The sequence below is a fragment of the Oncorhynchus mykiss genome, chromosome 11 (assembly GCF_013265735.2).
Source record: "Oncorhynchus mykiss isolate Arlee chromosome 11, USDA_OmykA_1.1, whole genome shotgun sequence".
Lineage (NCBI taxonomy): Eukaryota > Metazoa > Chordata > Actinopteri > Salmoniformes > Salmonidae > Oncorhynchus > Oncorhynchus mykiss.
Genome location: NC_048575.1, coordinates 24,173,095 through 24,199,114, shown reverse-complemented (window position 1 = coordinate 24,199,114; position 26,020 = coordinate 24,173,095). Strand labels below are relative to the sequence as shown.

The window sequence follows — 26,020 nt, the reverse complement described above, 5'->3', positions numbered from 1 at the left end:
CTCTAAAACTAAATTCATTTTCAATTTTCTAGAAACATCTCTGGTGGACATTCCTGAGGTCAGCTTGTCAATTGCATGCTCCCTCAAAACTTGAGACATCTGTGGCATTGAGATGTGTGACAAAACTGCACATTTTAGAGTGGCCTTTTATTGTCCCCAGCACAAGGTGCACCTGTGCAAGTATCATGCTGTTTAATCAGCTTCTTGATATGCCACACCTGTCAGGTGGATGGATGATCTTGGCAAAGGAGAAATACTCACTAACAGGGATGTAAATAAAATGTGTGCACAAAACTTGAAGGAAATAAGCTTTTTGTGTATGGAACATTTTGGGGATCTTTTATTTCAGCTCATGACACATGGGACCAACACCTTACATGTTGCGTTTATATATTTGTTCAGTGTATTTTCAAACATGTTGTCACACATGCTCTTTCAACATACTCTAATACAGGGGGATAGGCTCGATGACAATTTGACAGATTGTTTGGCATGTTGCAGGTTGATAGCTGATATGTTCTCCTACTGACTAGGCTCTCTTAATCCAAGCAGAAGGACTAGGAAATAAACTTATCAATAGTATACAAACATCTGGATCAAGTCTTTGTGGATTGTCACATTATTCACTACAGATGGTTGTGTTGTTGTGAAGTATGACTACTAGTAAATACGTTTTATACCAAGGATAGTGTCATGAAATGATCATTTTTAGGATGCATGTGTATCATACAGTACTGCATTATCAATACACACACAGTATACATGAATGTTGTTCCTTAATTACATGACTTCAATTATTTGACAACATGACAACAAATAGCTTGATTCAACAATAACCTGCTACATCATTTCTATTGACCGTGTAAAAAATACATTATTTTTTTTTTTGGCACATTTTTCTGTCTGTTGAACACAGTGACACAGATCATCGAAACATGTTTTCTCAAGTGTGTGATTCTCAGTCAACATTCTTACATTGATTTCACATATAATACTATTTTCACATATATCATAATTCCTAAAAGTACATATCTAAAAACACATGGTACATGGGCTGAACATAATTCCATGGTGACTATTATAATTCTACAACAAGGAAATTGGCAATTTGTAGACAATACTCAGACAAGTCACAGAACCACATTGTGCCTTTTGCAGCACTGACCGAACCACAGATCCAATGGCATATAGAATATAGGCTAATTATCCTTAATATATATTGTCTGGAACTAGGGGCTCATTAAATGCTGTTGGAAATGTTACAGTATGGTTGGTCATGGCAGCGTGTCATCAAAGTGTCACTGAAGAGCAGAGACGTATGTCTGATCGATCATTGGCAGGGCAGTGGTAGCTAGCTAGAGCACTGGCAGAATATCGATAGCTAGATAGGCTATGCTGCAGTCTGGCCCAGTCTGGTTGTGTGGCCCAACCAACCCAGGGCTCTGGCTTCACAGTCCAGTTCCACAATCCAATTTCTCCTCTGAGGATCAATAAAGTTCATACGTCTGCCTGTCTATCTACACATCCACCTATCATCCACCTATCATCCATCCATCCATCCATCCATCCATTCACATGATAGTGACCCTCTCTGGTGAGACGTGTGCTGCTGCCCCAACAGGGTCCTGACGCAACTGGCTGCTCTCAGCTCCCCGTTTGATCCTGTGGAGCCTCCGTCCCACACAGGGGATCAGCAGGAACACCTTCCCCAGGATGACACACACGGGCAGGGCCAGGGCCACCACGAAGTTAGGGGGTAGGTAGAAACGGTAAGCCTCCTCGTCAAAGGCCCGCTTCCAGCCGAACAGCAGAGCATGGAACGTAGCGATAAGCAGAGCGATGTAACCCAGCGTCGACTTGGGGAGATGGAGAGCGAGAGAAACACATGCATGCATCAACAATACATTATATCACAGCTTTTACATCTACAGTAAGAACATGATTACAAACAACATGAAAAAGACTACTCAGAAAACGAAACAAATGTTTTACCCAGAGGTTGACAGCTTGTTATTTATTATTTCTTAGTCAGTATTATTAATCAGAGGCCTGTCCATAAGAATGTTCATCATCCTCGTCACCATCTTCATCCTCACCATTATTATCATCATCAACAGTGTCTGTCTGAGTACCTGAATAAAGCTGAACTCCCTCCAGTTGAGGGCGCTGTTAACAGAAGGAATGGAGGTGACGGCCAGGAGAGAAAGGAGCCCGAGGCTCATGATACCAAAGGACAGGTACATCTCTACTCTCCACACCTCCTCCTCATTCCACGAGTTCTCCACGTTAGCATGGACCTGCAGAGAGGAGAACACAGACACACATACATTCAGTAAACACATAATGTATGAATAGAAAACAAAGTCACACAAGCATAGTGTATTCACAAATAAACACTCACTTAACATGAAATAAACTCACAACTGCACGCACACACACACACACACACCTGAGTAAAAATGACAAAGAAAATTAAATATCATCCCTTCAAAAATGCCGCTGCCTGATTTATCTAAATGAGGAGACCTAGTTTTCGATCTAAATTTGGCAGTGTTCATTCATTAACAAAAGCCTCTACAGTCCACTAGCTGTGTCAGTGTGTGTCAGTGTGCGTGCGTGCGTGCGTGTGTGTGTGTGCCTCACACAAGGTGAAATAAAGAAAAACCGCATGCAGCATATCAAGCAATTTAAATACAACTGCAGGAGCACCTCAGAGGCCATATGGGTGTAACAGGCCTGAACTAGAGGACAGGCTGACAGGGTGAGGTGGCCTGGATTCACAAACACACACCACACATAAACACACAGCCAGAGGTGTGTTTGAGAAGCAAAACACACAGCGAGAGATGTGCTTGAGAGTGCAGCTGATTGTGTGGCCTGGATCGACAGGCACACACAGCTAGAAGGGTTTGTGTGTGCGTGAGAATGAAGGATGCTGGGAAGGGGGTTGCAGTAAGAGACAGATGAAGGTCAGAGGAGGACGTGAATGAATAAACTGAGATTAAACCGGTGAAGATGCAGATATGACACACTACGGTATGCCACACAGATCAGTAGATAAATGTTGGATGTACTACCGTTACATATACTGGAAGATGTATGTTGGTCACAATACCCAATTGGAATGAGAACCTAGCTTATAGTTTCACTTATATGAACAAGAAGAAACACCATCAGGAAAAGATGCATTGCAATTAGTTTGTGAAGAAGGAGATGTGTACTATATGGTAACCGAAGGATCTACAGTATGTGCATGCTGTTTGTCCCTCTGTGGTCTTCCCAGTGCAGCTGGCTGGCTGTCGTAAGTGTTGTTTATGGCCATGCCTCAGGAGCCACAGCACAAATAGATGAGTCACTCTGAGGCCAAACATCCAATCACTTCCATGTGGGTCACTCTCAAGATTAGAATTATAGAGGAGAATAAAACTGCATAACGGTTACAGTGTTGCTGCATTGTTGCAGATTCACGATTCCAAAGTGAACTTAAATCTGATAAAACATCTACAGACCTCAATTACATAAACAACAGCATTTATGAAGGGTGTCTTTGACCTGACACAAACACTATTCTTCAGATATACTAAATGTTCTATCCATATAGTGTCCATATTGTCTATACATCCCATTACACATACAGTACAAGTCAAAAGTGTGGACACACCTACTCATTCAAGGGTTTTTCTTTATTTTTTTTTACTCTTGGCATTCTCTCAACCAGCTTAATGAGGAATCAACTTTCAACAGTCTTGAAGGAGTTCCCACATACAGTGCCTTGCAAAAGTATTCATCCACCTTGGCATTTTCATATTTTGTTGCATTGCAAAATGTAATTGAAATAGATTTTTATTTGTATTTCTTGTAATGGACATACACAAAATAGTCAAAATTGGTGACTTTTACATTTTTGTTTTTTAAATATAAAAAACGGAAAAGTGGTGCGTAAAAGTGGTGAGAGCCCCTTTCTCTGAAGCCCCTAAATAAGATCTGGTGCAACCAATTACCTTCAGAATGGGCAACCAATTACCTGAAGTGGTGCAAGCAATTACCTGAAGAATGGGCAAAAATGTAATAGCTATGCACGCTAAAGTCTTCAGTTTTGTTTTGTCTTATTTGTCTTATTTCTTGTTAATTTCACAATAAAATATATTTTGCATCTTCAAAGTGGTAGGCATGTTGTGTAAATAAAATGATACAAACCCTTAAAAAATATATATTTTAATTCCAGGTTGTGAGGCAACAAAATTGGAAAAATGTCAAACGGGGTGAATACTTTCGCAATCCACTGTCTGCTGAGCAGTTGTTGGCTGCTTTTCCTTCACTCTGCGGTCCAACTCATCCCACACCATCTTAATTGGGTTGAGGTCAGGTGATTGTGGAGGCCAGATCTGATGCAGCACTCCATCACTCTCCTTCGTGGTCAAATAGCCCTTACACAGCCTGGAGGTGTGTTGGGTCGCTGTCCTGTTGAAAAACAAATGATAGTCCCACTAAGCGCAAACCAGATGGGATGGCGTACCGCTGCAGAATGCTGTGGTAGCCATAATGGTTAAGAGTGCCTTGAATTCAAAATAAATCACTGACAGTGTCACCAGCAAAGAACCCCCACACCATCAAACCTCCTCCTCCATGCTTCACGGTGGGAACCACACACGCGGAGATCATCCGTTCACCTACTCTGCATCTCACAAAGACATAGTGGTTGGATCCAAAAATCTGAAATTTGGACCAAAGGACAGATTTCCATCAGTCTAATGTCCATTGCTCGTGCTTCTTGACCCAAGTCTCTTCTTCTTACGGGTATGCTTTAGTAGTGTTTTCTTTGCAGCAATTCAACCATGATTTGAGCTATCTCCTCTGAACAGTTGATGTTGAGATGTGTCTGTTACTTGAACTCTGTGAAGCATTTATTTGGGATGCAATCTGAGGTGCAGTTAGCTCTAATGAACTTGTCCTCTGCAGCAGAGGTAACTCTGGGTCTTCCTTTATTGTGGCGGTCCTCATGAGAGACAGTTTCATCACAGCGCCTGATGGTTTTTGCGACTGCACTTGAGGAAACTTTCAAAGTTCTTGACATTTTCCAGATTGACTGACATTCATGTCTTAAAGTAATGATGGACTGTCGTTTCTCTTTGCTTATTTGAGCTGTTCTTGCCATAATAAGGACTTGGCCTTTTACCAAATAGGCTTATCTTCTATATACAACCCTTACCTTGTCAAAACACAACTGATTGGCTGAAATGCATTAAGAAGGAAAGAAATTCCACAAATTAACTTTTAACGAGGCACACCTGTTAATTGAAATATATTTTGTTTAAGACTTTTTTGGTTACTACATTATTCCATGTGTTATTTCATAGTTGTGATGTCTTCACTATTATTCTACAATGTAGAACATTTTTTTTAAATGAGTAGGTGTGTCCAAACATTTGACTGGCGCTGTATATATACACACAGTATATATATTTATACTCTGGACTCAGACATTGCTCGTCCTAATATTTCAATATTTCTTAATTATATTATTTTACTTTTAGAGTGTATTGTTCGATATTACTGCACTGTTGTTGCTAGGAACACAAGCATTTCATGTGTATACGACCAATACAATGTTAATTGATTTGACACACACACACACACACACACACACACCCTCCCTCCCTCCCTCTGTCCATCACCCACCTGTTGGTAGGCCATGTTGAGGAGCAGGTATCTCTCTGACCTCCTCATGGGGAGACAGAGGCTGTAGAGAACGTGGACACACCCCAGGAAGAAGCTCAGGAGCCCCAGCTGCTTCCTGCTCTGTAGCCAGCCCTCCAGCCAGTGAGGGAACCTCCTGTACTTAGTCCTATAGTACAGCTGGTGGACCGCGGCTAGCTGGCCCGCCAGGTAGACTAGAGCGAGTAGTGTTATGGCCACTGTGGGCAGAGTCCTATTCACCATCTCTATAGGGATCTTATAGAAGTCACTCTGCTTGCTCTTCGCATACGGGTGGATGATGTCCCGGACAAAGGAATATGCGAAGAAGAAGATGGAGAGAGCCACAGTGGCTAGCACGGGGCCTTTCCAGTCGGGGAAAAGGCGCAGGGGCATGTTCTCAATCTCTCTGGAGGAGGAAAGTGCTCCCATGTCCACTGGGGTGAAGTTGAGCTGCCTGGTCAGCTCCATGATCTGCTGTCTGCCCTCTACAGAGTTACTGCAGATGTACACCTTGAGGAATGGGTAATCAAGCAATAATAAATCAAGGTAGTCAATCAGTCAGTCAATCTAATATGTATGACATGGTCAATGTGCATTGCATGTATTGTGAATGTGATGTAATGTGTACATTTTTTTCTAAACAACCTCACGGAAGGCTTACCTTGTCAATCATAGGCATGAAATAACAAATAATTTGCAGATATAATTATGTTAAAGGAAAACATAGTTGTGGTTGTTTCTACCCCTTGTGACTGAGACAAACACAATCTGATTCCCTGGTTCATAATATTGAGCTTGTTTTTTCATTGTCCCAATTGTGTTAATTGAATTTACTGTGTGTGTGTGTGTGTGTGTGTGTGTGTGTGTGTGTGTGTGTGTGTGTGTGTGTGTGTGTGTGTGTGTTGTGTGTGTTGTGTGTGGTGTGTGTGTGTGTGTGTGTGTGTGTGTGTGTGTGTGTGTAGAATGGTTTTATTTGAAGAAGGATGGCAGCGTAAAATGTTCTTCTCAGTTGTAGAGTCTCACTATAATCCTTGCATAATATTTGGAGGAATTAGTCTCCCTCCCAGGCAAGCACAGACCAGACTGTTAATGATTTAACCAGCTCAGTAGCCTGCCTTACACTCCTTCTAGTGAGGATATCATAGGAATAAAGACGAGGGTGCAGTGACTTTACCCTGAGATGTGATATGTCATAATCATGTTTGATCTGTCCCCCGCATATGACATCATCATGCCGTAGGGGGAGGGTATGTAGTATTGAGGAGAATGTCAGTGCACCTCTTTGAAAGGTCAGCCAATCAGATTGTGTCAACAACAATGGTTTGTAACAACTGACATTGAACAACTGAGAATGATGTAGAGAGAGGTAGCTGCTGTCCAAAAGATCACAACAAACGAGTGCTTAGGACAATGGATGCTTAGAGACTATCAACAGCCATTTGGCTGATCCTGTTGCAGAGTCTGATGCTGCCATTTAATTTCTCTGTAGACGGATGTTAGCCTAACTTGGTTCCAGATCTGTTTGTGCGGTCTTGCCAGTTCGGCACCACAGCGGTAAGAGATCTGGAACCATGCTAGACAGACAGGTCAACATCTATACTGCCTTGGCTGCCAACAATGTTTTTTCAGCAGATTCAGCTCTGGGTCCAACTTTAATAGACTGAGTGGTTTGTTACCTGCAACAAGTCTGTACAAGGGGAGACATTCTATTTATGTAAAAATACTAATTTAGTCCTAAGTCGCTCTGCGTGGTTTATGCAATACAATATTTATAGGTTAGAAATGAATGACTAACTGTGCAATGAGTTAAAGAGTGAGACAGTGTTTGATCCTGAATTCATTCTGAATAAGTAACTCCTGAAATTAACCTGGCACCTTTTTCCCTAAATACTTCACTACTTTTGAGCAGAGCCCTATGGGACACAGGGAGCCATTTGGGACACAGACCCTCTTCTTCCATCTTACCTGCCTGCTGGCATCTTTGGGTCCAGACTGCATAGCCCAGGCAGATATGACATTAAAGCCCTTCACAACTGTAGAGTCTGGGAGCAGGGAGGCCAGGTACTCAGCGTTGGACTCAGGGTACTGGTTCACACGGCGGTTGTTGCTCACGTCCACCAGAACCTTAGAAGAAGAAGTAGAATGGAAATGTGTCTTTTTGCTCACAACCAAATCCCCTGACACACACACACAAACACACACACCTTCCCTGCCAGCAGATGCTTGAGGTCCCAGAGAACAGAATAATGCTCCCTGCGGATAGCGAGGAAAACCACAGAAGCTTTACCCACAGCGTCTTCATGGTGGGTCACATCAACAACATGAGGGAAGAACTCAGCGGCCCGTTTGGGTTGGCGGCTCCCCACCACCACGTGGAAGCCACAGCGGAGCAGACGGATGGTCAGGCACTTGGAGAAGTCACCCGAGCCCAGGATGGCTACGACAGGCTTGGGGAGGGGGCCTTGGGGAGGAGGGTCCCTGGGGCCATTCTTCCTTACCCCGTTGGGGAGGAACAGGGATGGGGTGGTAGGGTGGGCTGTGTCGGTGTAAGCCGGGCTGCTGCAGCCGCTGCCCAGCATGGAGATGGTGTCCATCCTTAGGCTCCAGACCTCTCCTGTCCTTTAGGAGGACGTCTCAGGTTCTAGGATGGTGGAATATGGTCAGTTAGTTATTTATGTACAGTACTTGATTTGAGCATAGAGATTGATGGTGTCTGGCTATAACTTTACATTATAAGAATAAAAGTACACTGACTATTCACTGTGTAGTACATTGCCTCCAACTGTGTAAACTGCAGTTTGCTTGCTCTCTGACCAGAAGAGAGGAAGTACCCTTGGTAACATCTATCCACCCAGCTGCCTGGCTCCCTAGCCTATCAAGAAGGAATTCCTCCCTTTTACTCTGCAGGATGCAGCAACAGCTTGTTAGGCCAAGCATAGTCACACTGGAGACATTCATTGCAGAGTGTTATTAGTTTGGGATGCTGATTGTTCCTTCTTTGGTGGTCTGGACATTTTAATACTGGAAACACATTATGATGATGCAAAGCTTGGGGACCTTAATTTGTTATATTAAATTATCAAACTGCCTGCAAATTGTAGATGCAATCAAATTAGATAAATCAGATTAGATAAATCAGATTAGATAAATCAGGGTGGAATCTAATATATGTAGTTGATGTACTGTATGTCTAACCAGCCAAAAAAGATATGTTGTCTAATTCATATTAAAATTATATTAACCTACTAGACTACCAACTACAACATGACATTAAATTAGTATAGTAGGCTATAGGTTGCTTTCAGGTTATAAAAAAAAAAAGAATTCTCAAAATATGTCACCATATTTTGTAATTTTATCATATAGAGATCATACTATTTTAGATTATCTAACCTATGACATATTTTGTGAAATACAGTATAATCTACACATTCAACATTTTTGAAAGGCACTAGCATGTCACAATATGTCCTTTGGTGACTTTGAAATATCTTCTCGTAAAATGTGCTATTTATTAACCTGTAGAACTATTACTACTAACAATTTACTATATGCTAAAAATAATTCACAGTAAACCATGTATTCCTAATGTTAGAAAAATAATCCCGCCAATCGAGGTTTAGACAATATGACTCATCTCATCCAGAATAGATTGCTGCTAGTGCAGAATAACCAGGCTCCACATCGCAGAGGAATTATTTAGCTTCAGACTCCATTATACAATGTAATACATTATTACGCTTTACAAATACAGCCTACTATAGCTCACAGGTGTATGCACATAGATTGTAGGCTGCGTGTCAAGTGTGTGCAAATTCGTGCGTTAATCGCAAGGTTACAGCCATACCTTTCATGGAGCTGGTAAGGACACCACTGCACGAATAACACACATCCAGCCAGCTGATCGCCACAGGTCTGTCTGTCGGACTCCCCTCCCTCTCTCTCTCTCCTAGGTGGATCTGGCTGTGGCTGTGCTTCGGCACAGCAGCGATGTTATGCATACAGACACTGAGCGGATTCCTGTCTTGCAGGCAGAGCACGTACCAGCGACGAGCATCACACCACGCACAAAGGGGAGGTAGCGCCACGCACTAATGCAACGCAGGTAGTCCTCAAAACGAGGTCTCCTTCAGTTAGGGACACAGGTCATATCCTTTTAGGATTTTCGTGTTGGAGTAGTATCATTAATTTGCAAAGGCTAAATCCCATGTGAGGTTGAATTTTGATGAAAGAAAAGGACCAGTTGAGCATCCTCAGATCAAACCGTTTCATACAAAAAAACGGGCCAAGTCCCAGTTAGAATAGGATAAAGTCATATTTGTCAACATTACTCCCGTTTTTATACATTAGAAATGATAAAGAATACAGAAGTAATTATAAACAAAAGTATGACTTGCATATGTATTCTCTCTCCAACATCTCCATCATGTTTATCCAGAGTCTGAGGATGAAGTGGAACAAAATAAAGTGGAACGAGGAAGGGCACAGACCAAGAATTATAAACAAGAGTGTCACTGTATGGCTAGACACATTCATCTAAATCACCTCTTTGACTCTGGTACTCAGACAAAGAACTATAGTCATGTGTTTAAAAAAACAAAAACAATTGTGAATGTCAAAAGTGAACTGTACTCATGAAAGGGCAAGCAGTTGAACTCTCATCATGTTCAAATCTTTATTTCAGACTGAAACTGAGGTAGTTCCTCTACCTTCAACTGCATTTTGGGATATTTCAGCACTTTTTGCTGCTGTCTTGATACAACATATTCTGATGGATATTCTAGCGCCAGAGAAAATAGTTGAAAACAAGCACAAAGTAAGCTTCAAAATCATTCACACAAATTATCATGGGCCTACTTAAATCGGAATTATGATGATGCTCTCAATGGCTGCTTCCTAAACAGCACCCTATTTCCTATATAGTGCACTACATTTTACATTGTCTACAGGGATTGTCTACAGCCATTGTCTAGTCTGACATTAAATAACATTACTATGCACTAACTACTTACTTATAGAATATATGTCTAAGAGGAGCAGGCTTTGGTTTCTCCATGTTTCCCTGACTGGGTGCAAACATGCCACAAGATGGTCATTCGTTTTACTTTTACCTTCAACTGATCTTCCTCAGTAGCCTTGTGAAACCAGTCTGATCTTGCAATATCTCAATTAAACAAAACATGAGCACAGCGGTCAGTCTGCTTAACCAGGCTATGTTCTCAGGACATCAATTCAGTAAGCACACTGTGTGTAGACTACAGAGTATGTCCCCACAGATATCTGTATAATAAGCAGAAGAGTGGAACTGTGCAGTGGCCACTTTATGTTGCCCATCAAACAGCACCGATTCTCCTTGAGGTCCAGAAACCAAGCTTCAGGTCTTATCTCAAAATTGAAACAATTTATCAATCGTCACTGCTGCATCCCAGGTTGACGCGTCATCTTTCAGAGCGAGTCTTTTTCAGTCACTCCCCTTCCCCTTGGGGGGCGGGGACTCTCCCAGCCTCGACGAATCTGCCCCAGTCGCCGGTCCAGGCAAGGCAGCAGCAGCACAGCCTTGACCAATAGGACGGTGGCTGGGAGGAGCGAGGCCAGGATAAAGGACGGAGGGGTGTACCACACGTAGTGCTTAGGCTCCACCCACTTCCTCCAGCCATAGACCAGAGCATGGGCTGTACACAGGACCAGGGCAGCATATCCCAGACTCCTCTGCAGGACAGAAGGACCAGAAGATAGGTAAACAAAAAGGAGGCCTGTCAACAGCTACTAAGAAAAGACAGACGGACAGAGAGACAGACATTAGGAGAATTGGTAAACAAGGAGACAGTTCCACAGGTACTACCAAACAGACAGACTGACAGTGAAATTCAGGGTAATTGACACAGAGATAAATAGATACTGGAGAGGAAACCCTGACCACTTAAGTCATAGATAGAAAGACAGACGGGTGGATGGAAGGACATACAGACAGACAGATCATTATTTATTTTTCAGAGTCAAAAGATTCACCTGCATCCAGGTGAACTCTCTCCAGTTGAGGGCATCAGAAATGGAGGGAAGGGAGGAGATGGCTAATAAAGCCAGGAGACCCAAACCCATGATACCCAGGGAGACATAGATCTCCATACGCCACACGTCATCTGCTACCCATGAGTCCTCCTGATTCCGCTGGACCTGATGGAGAGATTACCATATTATGAATTAAAATGATGCAGAAAAATGTATCCATGCTTTTGGTCACTTCTATGTTAGACTACTGCAATGCTCTACTTTCCAGCAACCCGGATAAAGCACTAAATAAACTTCAGTTAGTGCTAAACACGGCTGCTAGAATCTTGATAAGAACCAAAAAAATTGATCACATTACTCCAGTGCTAGCCTCTACACTGGCTTCCTGTTAAGGCTAGGGCTGATTTCAAGGTTTTACTGCTAACCAACAAAGCATTACATGGGCTTGCTCCTACCCATCTTTTTGATTTGGTCCTGCCGTACATACCTACACGTACGCTACGGTCACAAGACGCAGGCCTCCTTAATGTCCCTAGAATTTCTAAGCAAACAGCTGGAGGCAGAGCTTTCTCCTATAGAGCTCCATTTTTATGGAATTGTCTGCCTATCCATGTGAGAGACTTTATTGAAGACTCATCTCTTCAGTAGGTCCTATGTAGGTCCTATGATTGAGTGTAGTCTGTCCCAGGAGTGTGAAGGTGAACGGAAAGGCACTGGAGCAACGAACCACCCTTGCTGTCTCTGCCTAGCCGGTTCCCCTCTCTCCACTGGGATTCTCTGCCTCAAATCCTATTACAGGGGCTTAGTCACTGGCTTACTGGTGCTCTTCCATGCCATCCCTAGGAGGGGTGCATCACTTGATTGGGTTGAGTCACTGACGTGATCTTCCTGTCCGGGTAGGCAAAGTGGGTGGGGTTATATCCTGCCTGTTTGGCCCTGTCCGGGTGTATCGTCGGACGGGGCCCCAGTGTCTCCCGACCCCTCCGGTTTCAGCCTCCAGTATTTATGCTGCAATAGTTTGTGTCGGGGGGGCTAGGGTCAGTCTGTTATATCTGGAGTATTTCTCCTGTCTTATCCGGTGTCCTGTGTGAATTTAAGTGTGCTCTCTCTAATTTTCTCTCCTTTTCTTTCTTTCTCTCTCTCTCTCTCTCGGAGGACCTGAGCCCTAAGACCATGCCTCAGGACTACCTGGCCTGATGACTCCTTGCTGTCCCCAGTCCACCTGGCCGTGCTGCTGCTCCAGTTTCAAATGATCTGCCTGCGACTATGGAACCCTAACCTGTTCACCAGATGTGCTACCTGTCCCAGACCTGCTGTTTTCAACTCTCTAGAGACAGCAGGAGCGGTAGAGATACTCCGAATGATCGGCTATGAAAAGCTAACTGACATTTACTCCTGAGGTGCTGACCTGTTGCACCCTCTACAACTACTGTGATTATTATTATTTGACCCTGCTGGTCATCTATGACCATTGAACATCTTGGCCATGTTCTGTTATAATCTCCACCTGGCACAGCCAGAAGAGGACTGGCCACCCCTCATAGCCTGGTTCCTCTAGGTTTCTTCCTAGGTTTTTGGCCTTTCTAGGGAGTTTTCCTAGCCCCCGTGCTTCTTCACCTGCATTGCTTGCTGTTTGGGGTTTTAGGCTGGGTTTCTGTACAGCACTTTGTGACATCAGCTGATTTAAGAAGGGCTTTATAAATACATTTGATTGATTCATATAATTGTGATTGTGTAAGGTTGCAAAATTCCAGTAACTTTCCCCAAAATTCCCATAAAAAAAAAACATTGTTGGAAGATTCCCGTAATCTTGGATATATACACGGTGTACCAGTACCGGGTCGATGTGCAGGGTTACCAGGTTATTGAGGTAGATAATATAAATATAGGTAGGGGTAAAGTGACTAGGCAACAGGATAGATAATAAACAGTAGCAGCAGTGTATATGATGAGTTAAAAGAGTGCAAAAAGGGTCAAAATACAGACGGTCTGGGTAGCTACGGTGGCTTGCAAAAGTATTCACCCCCTTGGCATTTCTCCTATTTTGTTGCCTTACAACCTGGAATTAACATGGATTTTTTGGGGGGGGTTGTACCATTTGATTTACACAACATGCCTACCACTTTGAAAATCAAAATATTTTTTGTGAAACAAGAAATAAAGACCAAAAAAACAGAACTTGAGCGTGCATAACTATTAACCCCCCAGCTGCAAGTCTCTTGCGGTATGTCTCTATAAACTTGGCACATCTAGTCACTGGGATTTTTGCCCATTCTTCAAGGCAAAACTGCTTCAGCTCCTTCAAGTTGGATGAGTTCCACTGGTGTACAGCAGTCTTTACGTAATACCACAGATACTCAATTGGATTTACTAGGTCATTCCAAGACATTTAAATGTTTCCCCTTAAACCACTCGAGTGTTGCTTTAGCAGTATGCTTAGGGTCATTGTCCTGAAGGAAGGTGAACCTCCATACCAGTCTCAAATCTATGGAAAACTGAAACAGGTATCCCTCAAGAATTTCCCTGTATTTAGCGCCATCTATCATTCCTTAAATTCTGACCAGTTTCCCAGTCCCTGCCGATGAAAAACATCCCCACAGCATGATGCTGCCACCACCATGCTTCACTGTGGAGATGGCGTTCTCGGGGTGATGAGAGGTGTTGGGTTTGTGCCAGACATAGCGTTTTCCTTGATAGTCAAAAAGCTACATTTTAGTCACATCTGACCAGTACCTTCTTCCATATGTTTGGGGAGTCTCCCAAATGCCTTTTGGTTAACACCAAACGTGTTTGCTTATGGCTTTTTTTCTGGCCACTCTTCCGTAAAGCCCAGCTCTGTGGAGTGTACGGCTTAAAGTGGTCCTATGGACAGATACTCCAATCTCCAATGTGGAGCAGCTCCTTCAGGGTTATCTTTGGTCTCTTTGTTGCCTCTCTGATTACTACCCTCCTTGCCTGATCCTTGCGTTTTGGTGGGCGGCCCTCTCTTGGCAGGTTTGTTGTGGTGCCATATTCTTTACATGTTTTAATAATGGATTTAATGGTGCTCCATGGGATGTTCAAAGTTTCTGATATTTTTTTATAACCCAACCCTGATCTGTACTTCTCCACAACTTTGTCCCTGACCTGTTTGGAGAGCTCCTTGGTCTTCATCGTGCCGCTTGCTTGGTGGTGCACCTTTCTCAGTGGTGTTGCAGACTCTGGGGCCTTTCAGAACAGGTTTATATACTGAGATCATGTGACAGATCATGTGACACTTGGATTGCACACAGGTGGGCTTTGTTTAACTAATTATGTGACTTTTGAAGGTGATTGGTTGCACCAGATCTTATTTAGGAGCTTCATAGCAAAGGGGGTGAATACATATGCATGCACTCATTTTCCGTTTGAAACAAGTTATTTTTTTTCATTTCACTTCACTTCACCAATTTGGACTATTTTGTGTATGTCCAATACATGAAATCCAAATAAAAATAAATTACAGGTTGTAATGCAACAAAATAGGAAAAACGCCAAGGGGCATGAATTATTTTGCAAGGCACTGTATTTCATTAACTATTTGGAAGTTTTATGGCTTGGTGGTAGAAGCTGTTCAGGGTCCTGTTGGTTCCAGACTCGGTGCATTGGTACCTCTTGCCGTGTGGTAGCAGAGAGAACATTCTATGTCTTGGGTGGCTTGAATCTATTACAATTTTTAGGGCCTTCCTCCGACACTGTATAGAGGTCCTGGATGGCAGGGAACTCAGCTGACCACCCCTCAGAGCCTGGTTCCTCTTAAGGTTTCTTCCTAGGTTCCTGCCTTTCTAGGGAGTTTTTCCCAGCCACCATGCTTCTACATCTGCATTGCTTGTTCTTTAGGATTTTAGGCTGGGTATCAGTATAAGCACTTTGTGACAACTGTTGATGTAAAAAGGGCCTCATAAAATACTTTTGATTGATAAATATGGCATATATTCAGTCAAATAAGCATTTCACATACAGTGGGGCAAAAAAGTATTTAGTCAGCCACCAATTGTGCATGTTCTCCCACTTAAAGATGAGAGGCCTGTAATTTTCATCATAGGTACACTTCAACTATGACAGACAAAACGAGAAGAAAAAAAAATCCTGAAAATCACATTGTAGGATTTTTTATGAATTTCTTTGGAAATTATGGTGGAAAATAAGTATTTGGTCACCTACAAACAAGCAAGATTTCTGGCTCTCACAGACCTGTAACTTCTTCTTTAAGAGGCTCCTCTGTCCTCCACTCGTTACCTGTATTAAGGGCACCTGTTTGGACTTGTTATCAGTATAAAAGACACCTGTCCACAACCTCAAACAGTCACACTCCAAACTCCACTATGGCCAAGACCAAAGAGCTGTCAAAGGACACCAGAAACAAAAAGACCTGTAGACCTGCACCAGGCTGGGAAGACTGAATCTGCAATAGGTAAGCAGCTTGGTTTGAAGAAATCAACTGTGGGAGCAATTAATAGGAAATGGGAGACATACAAGACCACTGATAATCTCCCTCGATCTGGGGCTCCACGCAAGATCTCACCCCGTGGGGTCAAAATGATCACAAGAACGGTGAGCAAAAATCCCAGAACCACACGGGGGGGGGGGGGGGGGGACCTAGTGAATGACCTGCAGAGAGCTGGGACCAAAGTAACAAAGCTTACCATTAGTAACACACTACGCCGCCAGGGACTCAAATCCTGCAGTGCCAGACGTGTCCCCCTGCTTAAGCCAGTACATGTCCAGGCCCGTCTGAAGTTTGCTAGAGGGCATTTGGATGATCCAGAAGAAGATTGGGAGAATGTCATATGGTCAGATGAAACCAAAATATAACTTTTTGGTAAAAACTCAACTCATCGTGTTTGGATGCAACTCAGCATTCTTTGTCCTCCAAAGAACACCATACCTACTGTGAAGCATGGGGGTGGAAACATCATGCTTTGGGGCTGTTTTTCTGCAAAGGGACCAGGACGACTGATCCATGTAAAGGAAAGAATGAATGGGGCCATGTATCGTGAGATTTTGAGTGAAAACCTCCTTCCATCAGCAAGGGCATTGAAGATGAAAGGTGGCTGGGTCTTTCAGCATGACAATGATCCCAAACACACCGCCCGGGCAACGAAGGAGTGGCTTCGTAAGAAGCATTTCAAGGTCCTGGAGTGGCCTAGCCAGTCTCCAGATCTCAACCCCATAAATCTTTGGAGGGAGTTGAAAGTCCGTGTTGCCCAGCAACAGCCCCAAAACATCACTGCACAAGAGGAGATCTGCATGGAGGAATGGGCCAAAATACCAGCAACAGTGTGAAAACCTTGTGAAGACTTACAGAAAACGGTTGACCTCTGTCATTGCCAACAAAGGGTATATAACAAAGTATTGAGATACTTTTGTTATTGACCAAATACTTATTTTCCACCATAATTTGCAAATAAATCCATAAAAAATCCTACAATGTGATTTTCTGGATTTTTTTTACGTGTACCTATGATGAAAATTACAGGCCTCATATTTTTAAGTGGGAGAACTTGCACAATTGGTGGCTGACTAAATACTTTTTGCCACAAGTCACATCTGACAACTATGCCTGATTGTGAACTGGCACATTGGGATGGGCAAAAGAGTCAATATAAAGTTGGCTTTCAATAATAGCTGTTCTTCATATTCACATTAGATTACACACTGAGAAAAGTACACAACGATCAGTTTGTTCTGTTTATTCTGGCCAGCATACAGCACATACCAAAACTCCCACACCTCAATACCAACAGAAACCTGGCACCGTAATTTGTCATGTAAGAATTGGTTTACCCTGTCATGAAATGTTATACCAATATACAACCCTCTCTCTCTCTCTATTTCCCACTCTCTCTATTTCTCTATTGCACCTGCTGTCCACCGTGATTCTACATCTGCCCTGTTTGCTCTTTGGGGTTTTAGGCTGGGTTTCTGTATAAGCACTTTGTGACAATTGTTGATGTAAAAAGGAATCTATTAAATACATTTGATTGATTGAGTTTGATTGAATATTTGCCATACTGCTGAAATAAGCAGCCATCTGTTCATCATAGTATAAAACGCATATCAAGTTATACCAACAAAAAAAAAAAATTTTTGATACAAGCCTGGTCTAGCCAGTAGCCATCTACCTGTTGGTAAGCCCAGTTGAGCAGCTTGTATCTGTAGGAGCGTCTCATAGGGTAACAGAGGCTGTAGATCGCATGGAGTGCTGCTAGGAAGAAAGCTAGCAGGCCCAGCTGTTTCCTCATAGACATCCACCTCTCCAACCAGCCTGGGAAACTGCTGTACTTGGTACCTGACAGAGGGATGTGTGTGTGTGTGTGTGTGTGTGTGTGAGGGGGGGGGGGGGGGATTAGTAGTGCTTCCTAACACATTTTTAAAATGACTGACAAACTGTCAGGCTACAAAAGGCTTACAGTTGTCTGGGAAAGTTGTTTTTACGTGGTGGATCTACATCTCGTCTGCCTGGGAGAAGAACCTCAAGATAATGTGTGTCATCATGTCAAAACCAACACCCTAGCTCTGGTTTGACACCATCTTGCCACATCCTGGCTGTGTGGCTCTCACTGGAACCCGAACATAGACTAACTTCAGTACTTTTCATATGATCCATCAACCTTTGTTGTAGAGAAACCGATGCCCCCCAAAAATCCCATGTGTTATCCTATCTATGAAGCTTATTCCATTGTGGCTGGCTGCATATTTTAAACCCCCTATAATTGCATTGCACTGAGGAAACCTCAACCTATATTTATACACTGCAAGGCTCCAATTACCCTTACGAATAGTGACTGGACAGAGAGAGAGAGAGGGAGAGAGAGATGAAGAGGGGGAGGGGAGATTGAGGGGAAGGGTCAGACAAGGATGGGGGGGCGGGGGGGTAGTAAGGTCAAACGGGATTTTTTTTTGACTAGGGTGTTGGTGTTGACCCAATGATACACAATATGTTGAGGTTCTTCTACCAGGCAGACAAGAGTAGACCTTCCTGCAGGGAAAGATAACCTTGGGCTAATTCATAACAACTATAAATAGGATTTCATTTATTCTCTAAACTTAAATAAGTAAATAAATCCACTCTGACTGCGCTTATGCAAACTGTGTGTCTCACTGCACTGATTTCATGTCAGTGTGTATTTGTGGGAGTACGTGTATGACTTTGCACTCCAATGACTTTCAAATCCAATTGTTAGTGGTAGTAGGCCTAATCGAGCATTTCCATTGACAATTCACTTTCCAAATGTTCAGTTTCCATCTATGCAGGCCAGCACCTGTGTCTCATGGCAGACCTGCTCTAACTTCTGTGACATCTCGTGTGGCTCAGCTGGTAGGGCATGGCAATTGCAATGCCAGGGTTGTGAGTTCAATTCCCGTGGGGGACCAGTACAAACAAAATATTAATATGTGTCCACTCATTACTGCATGTTGCTCTGGATAAGAGTGTCTAGAAAATGTAAACGCTTGTTTGGATTTTAATATTATTTGTGTATTGTGTTTGACTTTGTTTTTTTGTCTAGTAATTACTATACTGTTGGAGCTGCACCTGTGATACCATCTTCAAAATGTGTTCACCACGAATAAACTTTGATTCGAACTGTTCATATGTCATTTACATAACAATTGCCAAGTGTGAACTTTAACACCTTCACACAAAGCAACAGTCTTGAATGATGCAGAGGTTGTTGATTCTGCTTGCCATAGGTCTTTAATGGCACACTCCTGATATAATAACACTAGAGGTAACATTAACATAAAACACTGGCAGCCCAGTTGTGTGGGGGGAAAGGTATCAGCATGCTTTGGTTGGCGGCTAGCCGAACTGAACGAGTATGCTCGCATACTCCTTTAAAAAGACCTTCGCTTGAAAAACGAGAAAAAAGCAGCAATAGTTTGTCCATTTTGAGACACCGTAGCCAGACTATTCCTCAAAAGACTGAGAAGGAATCTAAGATAACTCAAAAAATCGGTCATTAATATTGACGTTTTTGCAGAGGAGATGTTAGTCGGGTAATTTTAAATCTAACTAAGATGTTTGGTGCATTATTTCACAACAAAAAAAATGTTAATGACAACTAAGACTCTATTGAAGAATCGCTACTCTTGACCAATCATCGATGAAGGGGCATAGACTTCGGCTTGCCTCCAGAAAACAGGTTGTGTGCCAGAACAGCCAACATAAGCCCAAATCGAACAAAAACGTCACAAAATGTCATCATAATACATGCACAAACTCTTCCGAACTGTTTCGGCTGGGAAGCATGCAGACGCCTTAAGTCTCAAAGGAAAAACACCATGTGTAGCACATAGCAATGGGCAAATTGAAGTTTAGGACTTTGAGCATACTTATGTGCTTGCCTGCATGTTTGTGTGTGTGCCCATGCCTGCGAGTGTATGTGTGTGTGTTTGTCCCTGCCTCCATACATACAGTATGTGTATGCGTGTGTAGCCTACCTCTGTGCAGCTGTAGCAGGGCAGCCAGTAACCCAGGCAGATAGACCAGAGCAAGCAGAGATATGGCCGTCCATGGCAGGGTCTTATTCATCACCAGTATAGGGATCTTATAGAAGTCACTCCTGCTCTGAGACACAAAGGGCTGCAGCACATCCCTTGTAAAAGTGTACAGGAAGGTCAGCGCCATCAAGATGGCCATCAGTTTGAGGGGTAGGTGCCACTGGGGGAAGAGGGGCATCTCTTCTAAACAGACACTGGAGGGAAACTCAAACTCCTCCAGGGCGAAGGAGACCAACAGAGGGCGATGTTCAGGATGTTTAGCCCCATTCAACAACAGAGCCTCCTGGTCCTCTGAGTCCTTCGGGAGGAGAGGAGAGGCAACGTCACGTTTGAGTGATACGCACGCATTCCCCGACCAAAAATCTCTGTAGAACAATAGCTAACGCTAAAGTCGAAACCTTGACAAACTTAACAGTGAGTGAGTGATGACCATGAAAACAACCAAAGCTATGTTCAACATGTATTTTATTCTTCTGGCTTTATCTAGCTCTATTTGTGATATTTTACCTTGCTTCGCTGGCTTGCTATGTAATCAATCCTCTGATGACATCTGCAATATTGTAGACAATAACCATTTGATTACGTATTTTTTAACTGTCATGAGCTGCATTTGAAGTTGCATGTGATCGTATCCACTGCTAGGGAAACAAAGAGCTTTCTGATTCTGGGAAATGGGCTGGGAAATGTGTCTATAAGCTTCCTCTTCTAAAGCACAGTAATACAACAGCAATGTATGGCAGACATACAACTAACTGACTATAATGTTGGTTTTCTGTGGTGGTAGCTTAAATGCAAACAAACGGTTCCCATTCTGTCTGAGTCACAACCAGTTGAAATGACTAATAACATCAACAGGGTAAGCAGGACAACTTTTAATTAAACAAGTGCCCCTATTCACACGGCATATTTCCCCTTGGGAAATGCTTTTCCTACTCACCAGAGTTTAGCCTGATTCACTGACATGGGCAATGGGTGTGTTTTACCTTGTGTACCAGGTGTGGTTTGTCCACTGGGTCCATTATAGCTAGCTCATGCCATGTGTCTTGGTCCTCCACCACAGTGTTCTGTGAATCTGCGTGTCTTTCCTCCATCATTTCAGAGACTGGGCAGACAGGAACAGAGACATCACCACAGATTAAGGCATTTCAACATCCTGGGATTACATGTCTGGAAACACCCTTGGTAGTTCCTCTTAATTGTAGTGCATAGTTTGGCTAGTACACCTATAGAGTTGACTATGTGGTCTTACTGACCAATAGAACATTATTGAAAACAAGTGAGTGGGAATAAGTGAGAAGAGGCATAGGTCTGAAGCCAAAAAAGTCAGGAAATTTACACGTGCACCACAATGCTCTACCAAGGTTTTCCAGCACATAGCTTTGACCTACAAAAGTAGCTATGTTGGTACTGTATTTCAAACTATTGGTAGGCAGGTTGCTTATGATTCAAACCTACTCAAACAGCTTAATTCATACTCTTAGAGGTGCTTCCACAATAGTGTGAGTTGTACCGCATGGGTGCACCTCAGCCACGCTCAAGGTCCTAAATGATATCTTAACCGCCATCGATAAGAAACATTACTGTGCAGCCGTATTCATTGATCTGGCCAAGGCTTTCGACTCTGTCAATCACCACATCCTCATCGGCAGACTCGACAGCCTTGGTTTCTCAAATGATTGCCTCGCCTGGTTCACCAACTACTTCTCTGATAGAGTTCAGTGTGTCAAATCGGAGGGTCTGCTGTCCGGACCTCTGGCAGTCTCTATGGGGGTGCCACAGGGTTCAATTCTTGGACCGACTCTTCTCTGTATACATCAATGAGGTCGCTCTTGCTGCTGGTGAGTCTCTGATCCACCTCTACGCAGACGACACCATTCTGTATACTTCTGGCCCTTCTTTGGACACTGTGTTAACAACCCTCCAGGCAAGCTTCAATGCCATACAACTCTCCTTCCAACTCTCCTTCAACTCTCCTCCAATTGCTCTTAAATACAAGTAAAACTAAATGCATGCTCTTCAACCGATCGCTACCTGTACCTACCCGCCCGTCCAACATTACTACTCTGGACGGCTCTGACTTAGAATACGTGGACAACTACAAATACTTAGTTGTCTGGTTAGACTGTAAACTCTCCTTCCAGACCCATATCAAACATCTCCAATCCAAAGTTAAATCTAGAATTGGCTTCCTATTTCGCAACAAAGCATCCCTCACTCATGCTGCCAAACATACCCTTGTAAAACTGACCATCCTACCAATCCTCGACTTTGGCGATGTCATTTACAAAATAGCCTCCAATACCCTACTCAACAAATTGGATGCAGTCTATCACAGTGCAATCCGTTTTGTCACCAAAGCCCCATATACTACCCACCATTGCGACCTGTACGCTCTCGTTGGCTGGCCCTCGCTTCATACTCGTCGCCAAACCCACTGGCTCCATGTCATCTACAAGACCCTGCTAGGTAAAGTCCCCCCTTATCTCAGCTCGCTGGTCACCATTGCATCTCCCACCTGTAGCACACGCTCCAGCAGGTATATCTCTCTAGTCACCCCCAAAACCAATTATTTCTTTGGCCGCCTCTCCTTCCAGTTCTCTGCTGCCAATGACTGGAACAAACTACAAAAATCTCTGAAACTGGAAACACTTATCTCCCTCACTAGCTTTAAGCACCAACTGTCAGAGCAGCTCACAGATTACTGCACCTGTACATACCCCACCTATAATTTAGCCCAAACAACTACCTCTTTCCCTACTGTATTTTATTTATTTATTTATTTATTTAGCTCCTTTGCACCCCATTATTTTTATTTCTACTTTGCACATTCTCCCATTGCAAATCTACCATTCCAGTGTTTTACTTGCTATATTGTATTTACTTTGCCACCATGGCCTTTTTGCCTTTACCTCCCTTATCTCACCTCATTTGCTCACATCGTATATAGACTTGTTTATACTGTATTATTGACTGTATGTTTGTTTTACTCCATGTGTAACTCTGTGTCGTTGTATGTGTCGAACTGCTTTGCTTTATCTTGGCCAAGTCGCAATTGTAAATGAGAACTTGTTCTCAACTTGCCTACCTGGTTAAATAAACGTGAAATAAAAAATAAAATAAATTTCCTTAAACCTTTATTTTATCAATAAAAAACATTTTTTGGGGGGGTCAGTAGGCACCCAACATAAACACAGGTGGTGGTGTGTTGGACACAGTAGCCCAGATTGATAGAGCCTGTTTGCATTTCTGAAACTGTTAACTTATCTGTGTAATATTGACATAAGCTCATTGATCAGCACAGCAATTGATAAAACAGGAACATGTTTCAAACATGGTCCTGTTTTATCAATTGCTTTGCTGATCAATGGACAGTGCATTACCTCTGTCAAAATAATGTGTAACAAGTGTAAACACAAGTTTAGTTTTGGGTTCAACTATTTACTATATGCAGTTCAACATATCTAATTTACTGTTTCGTATTAACAAAGCAATTTGTTTTCTTGGCTACGGTTTGTGTTGTGGTCTTGGATGTTCTTAGTCAAGGAAATATAGCATAGCTAACTGCAGTGTTTGTCCCGTCTGAAATCTGGCTACCTCGTTTTAACGTTACTGTAGTTTGGCCTGTGCAATGCAAATGAACGTGATCATCAGCGTGGCAGTTTCCCAAAATTTGCTGGTTTTAAACTTAACTAGTTAGTTAACATTAGTTATGTTTTGTGTAAGAAAGTATAATATATTGTGGCGCATGAACTGGCCATACACGTTAACTAACGTTACAAATCTACGCTGGCTAAGGTTACTTAGCTAGCTAAAGTTCATTGGATATCATAGCAGCCAAGGACGTTCGCTAGTTTATTTGTGCTCCGATTATACGCAGCTGACTGGTGTTTGCTAGCTACAGAGCCTACAGTAGTTGCTGGACTTTGTAGCTAGGTAACATTAATTAATAATCAACATATATGTTTGCATTTATTGATTGACCTCAGCTTGAATACCACAATGTAGTTATATATATATATATATACACACAGTAGCCTAGGTTTGTTCGCAAACACTTCTTATGACTGGCAGCATGGGGCAAGCAGCTGATTTTGTCAATCCGGTTATTATTTATTTTAAATCGCATGGTCACTTTATGGACGCTATAGTCTAGTTTTAATCTGACCTCTAGAATTTGAGCTAGGTAGGCGCAAGAAATACTCTTAAAACTCAATCGCTAAAGACCCTATTACAAATCTGGTATGTGGTTCTCAGTAAATGACGGACGGCTGATGACGATGGGCGTGGAGTGTGTTGTGGACCTCCAATCAAGTTGCTTTGCAAATTTTCATCGAGACTGGTGTCATATTGGCTTAGATATGATACGGATATTTCAATTTAACACCGAGCTTCAACCAATGCCTATAATAGACGCAACTATCGTGAATATCATGGGTTGTATGTTGTCACATTATTGTTTTGAACCGATTGATGAGCATTCTACTCAATGCATCGTCAATGAGTGCGCTTACAAAAAAATATTGCCGTTTTGAAACTGCAGTAAAAGTTCCGTAATTGCAGTCGGCTGTGATATTTTGGATGCAGTAATGGCAGAACAACTGCAATGTACTGCAGTTGAACTGAAGTTATACTGCACTCTAACTGCAGTTTACACTGCAAAATTACTGCAGTAAAAAAATGTTATTTTGGATGCAGTATTTGCATCATATTGCAGTGACTTCAGTTATACTGCACTCTTGACTGCAATCTTTACAGTTGCTTGGAAATACAATGGCATTCACATGGAGGCAAATTATTTGTTGAAAAACATTCTGTCATCATTTTGATGTCACCAAATTGACTGTATATGCAGTATTGACAAACTTTGCTAGCTAATGACAACGTTGTCATCTGTCTCAAGTCAATTTGACGACATGATAATGCTGATGAAGTGGTTTCCTACTAAATATTTGACTAATGTTGAAATATCATCGTATTTCCAGGAATTATAGAGTAATTTAGACAAAACAGTAGTTACCTTCACCCAGAATGACTGACTGGGTTTGTAACCTCTTTAGGCCACCACTATAGCGCCACCGATAGAGGGCGGCTTGGAGAACGTTCATAATAATGTAACGACGCGACCGAGTGACGGACCTGAAATCTGTGAATAATTAGCCCGTTCCAATCAGACTCTCGTGGGTTTAATTCACAAGATGGAATGTGAAGAACTCGAGATCTGAGAGCAGAATCCACATGACTTTCATTCCCACGGCATTAAACCAAAACCATTAATACCCGAGGAAAAAAAACGACTGGCAAAAGGCAACACAATAACATAATTGTGACAGAAATAGATTAGGAAGAAAAACAGTATTACATTTGTAGCCTAGTATAGTGCAGTGTAGCCTACTAAAGTAGAAAGCCAATATGGAAATGTCATACCTGTATAAAATGTTTTATTGGTTTACTTGAAGATTTCGTTGTAACTTTAAAAAAAAGTGTCTATAAAATCCTTACCAGAGAACATATGCGCAAATAGCATTAGTAAAAGCAAACAATGGCATAAATGTGGACAATCTGTCAACCTACTGTATGTGTGTTATGTCAGTGACTTACTGGAAGTTTAGGTCATCTACAAATATTTATCCTGCCGATGGACGGGTCCAAAGGGATGAAAGTTGTGGGGGAAAACGGAAGCTGCGTGGAGGACACGGGGATAATTTACATTATGAAGAGAAGTGTCCAGTCCTCGACGAGCTCGCGGCTCGGGCTACATCTATTTAAAAGCTCCACAACCTACGTGTCTTCA

The 26,020-nt window shown here is 42.6% G+C and overlaps 2 protein-coding genes across 4 annotated transcripts; both read right to left on the bottom strand.

Annotated features, from left to right (window-relative positions):
- Nucleotides 1-603: 603 nt before the first annotated feature.
- steap2 (STEAP family member 2, metalloreductase) lies at nt 604-9,974 on the bottom strand. The gene is made up of 6 exons (XM_021620563.2): nt 9,545-9,974; nt 7,902-8,338; nt 7,663-7,821; nt 5,680-6,207; nt 2,133-2,297; nt 604-1,856 (listed from the first exon to the last, which is right to left on the bottom strand). Exons 2-6 carry the CDS (start codon nt 8,289-8,291, stop codon nt 1,572-1,574), a joined length of 1,527 nt encoding a protein of 508 aa, XP_021476238.1. The 5' UTR covers nt 8,292-8,338; nt 9,545-9,974; the 3' UTR covers nt 604-1,571.
- A 372-nt stretch (nt 9,975-10,346) lies between these two features.
- Nucleotides 10,347-26,019, bottom strand: LOC110535520 (STEAP family member 1B). 3 transcript variants are annotated; one of them, XM_021620565.2, is made up of 6 exons: nt 25,828-26,019; nt 21,213-21,331; nt 20,170-20,527; nt 17,850-18,016; nt 11,707-11,871; nt 10,347-11,406 (listed from the first exon to the last, which is right to left on the bottom strand). In XM_021620565.2, the coding sequence occupies exons 2-6, from the start codon at nt 21,321-21,323 to the stop codon at nt 11,143-11,145; spliced, it is 1,065 nt and encodes a 354-aa protein (XP_021476240.1). In that variant the 5' UTR covers nt 21,324-21,331; nt 25,828-26,019; the 3' UTR covers nt 10,347-11,142. The 3 variants fall into 3 exon arrangements, with proteins under 3 accessions (XP_021476240.1, XP_021476241.1, XP_021476239.1); XM_021620566.1 differs by lacking the exon at nt 25,828-26,019 and adding an exon at nt 25,654-25,810; XM_021620564.2 differs by lacking the exon at nt 25,828-26,019 and adding an exon at nt 25,247-25,349 and having other exon boundaries at nt 10,348-11,406.
- Nucleotide 26,020: the final 1 nt, after the last annotated feature.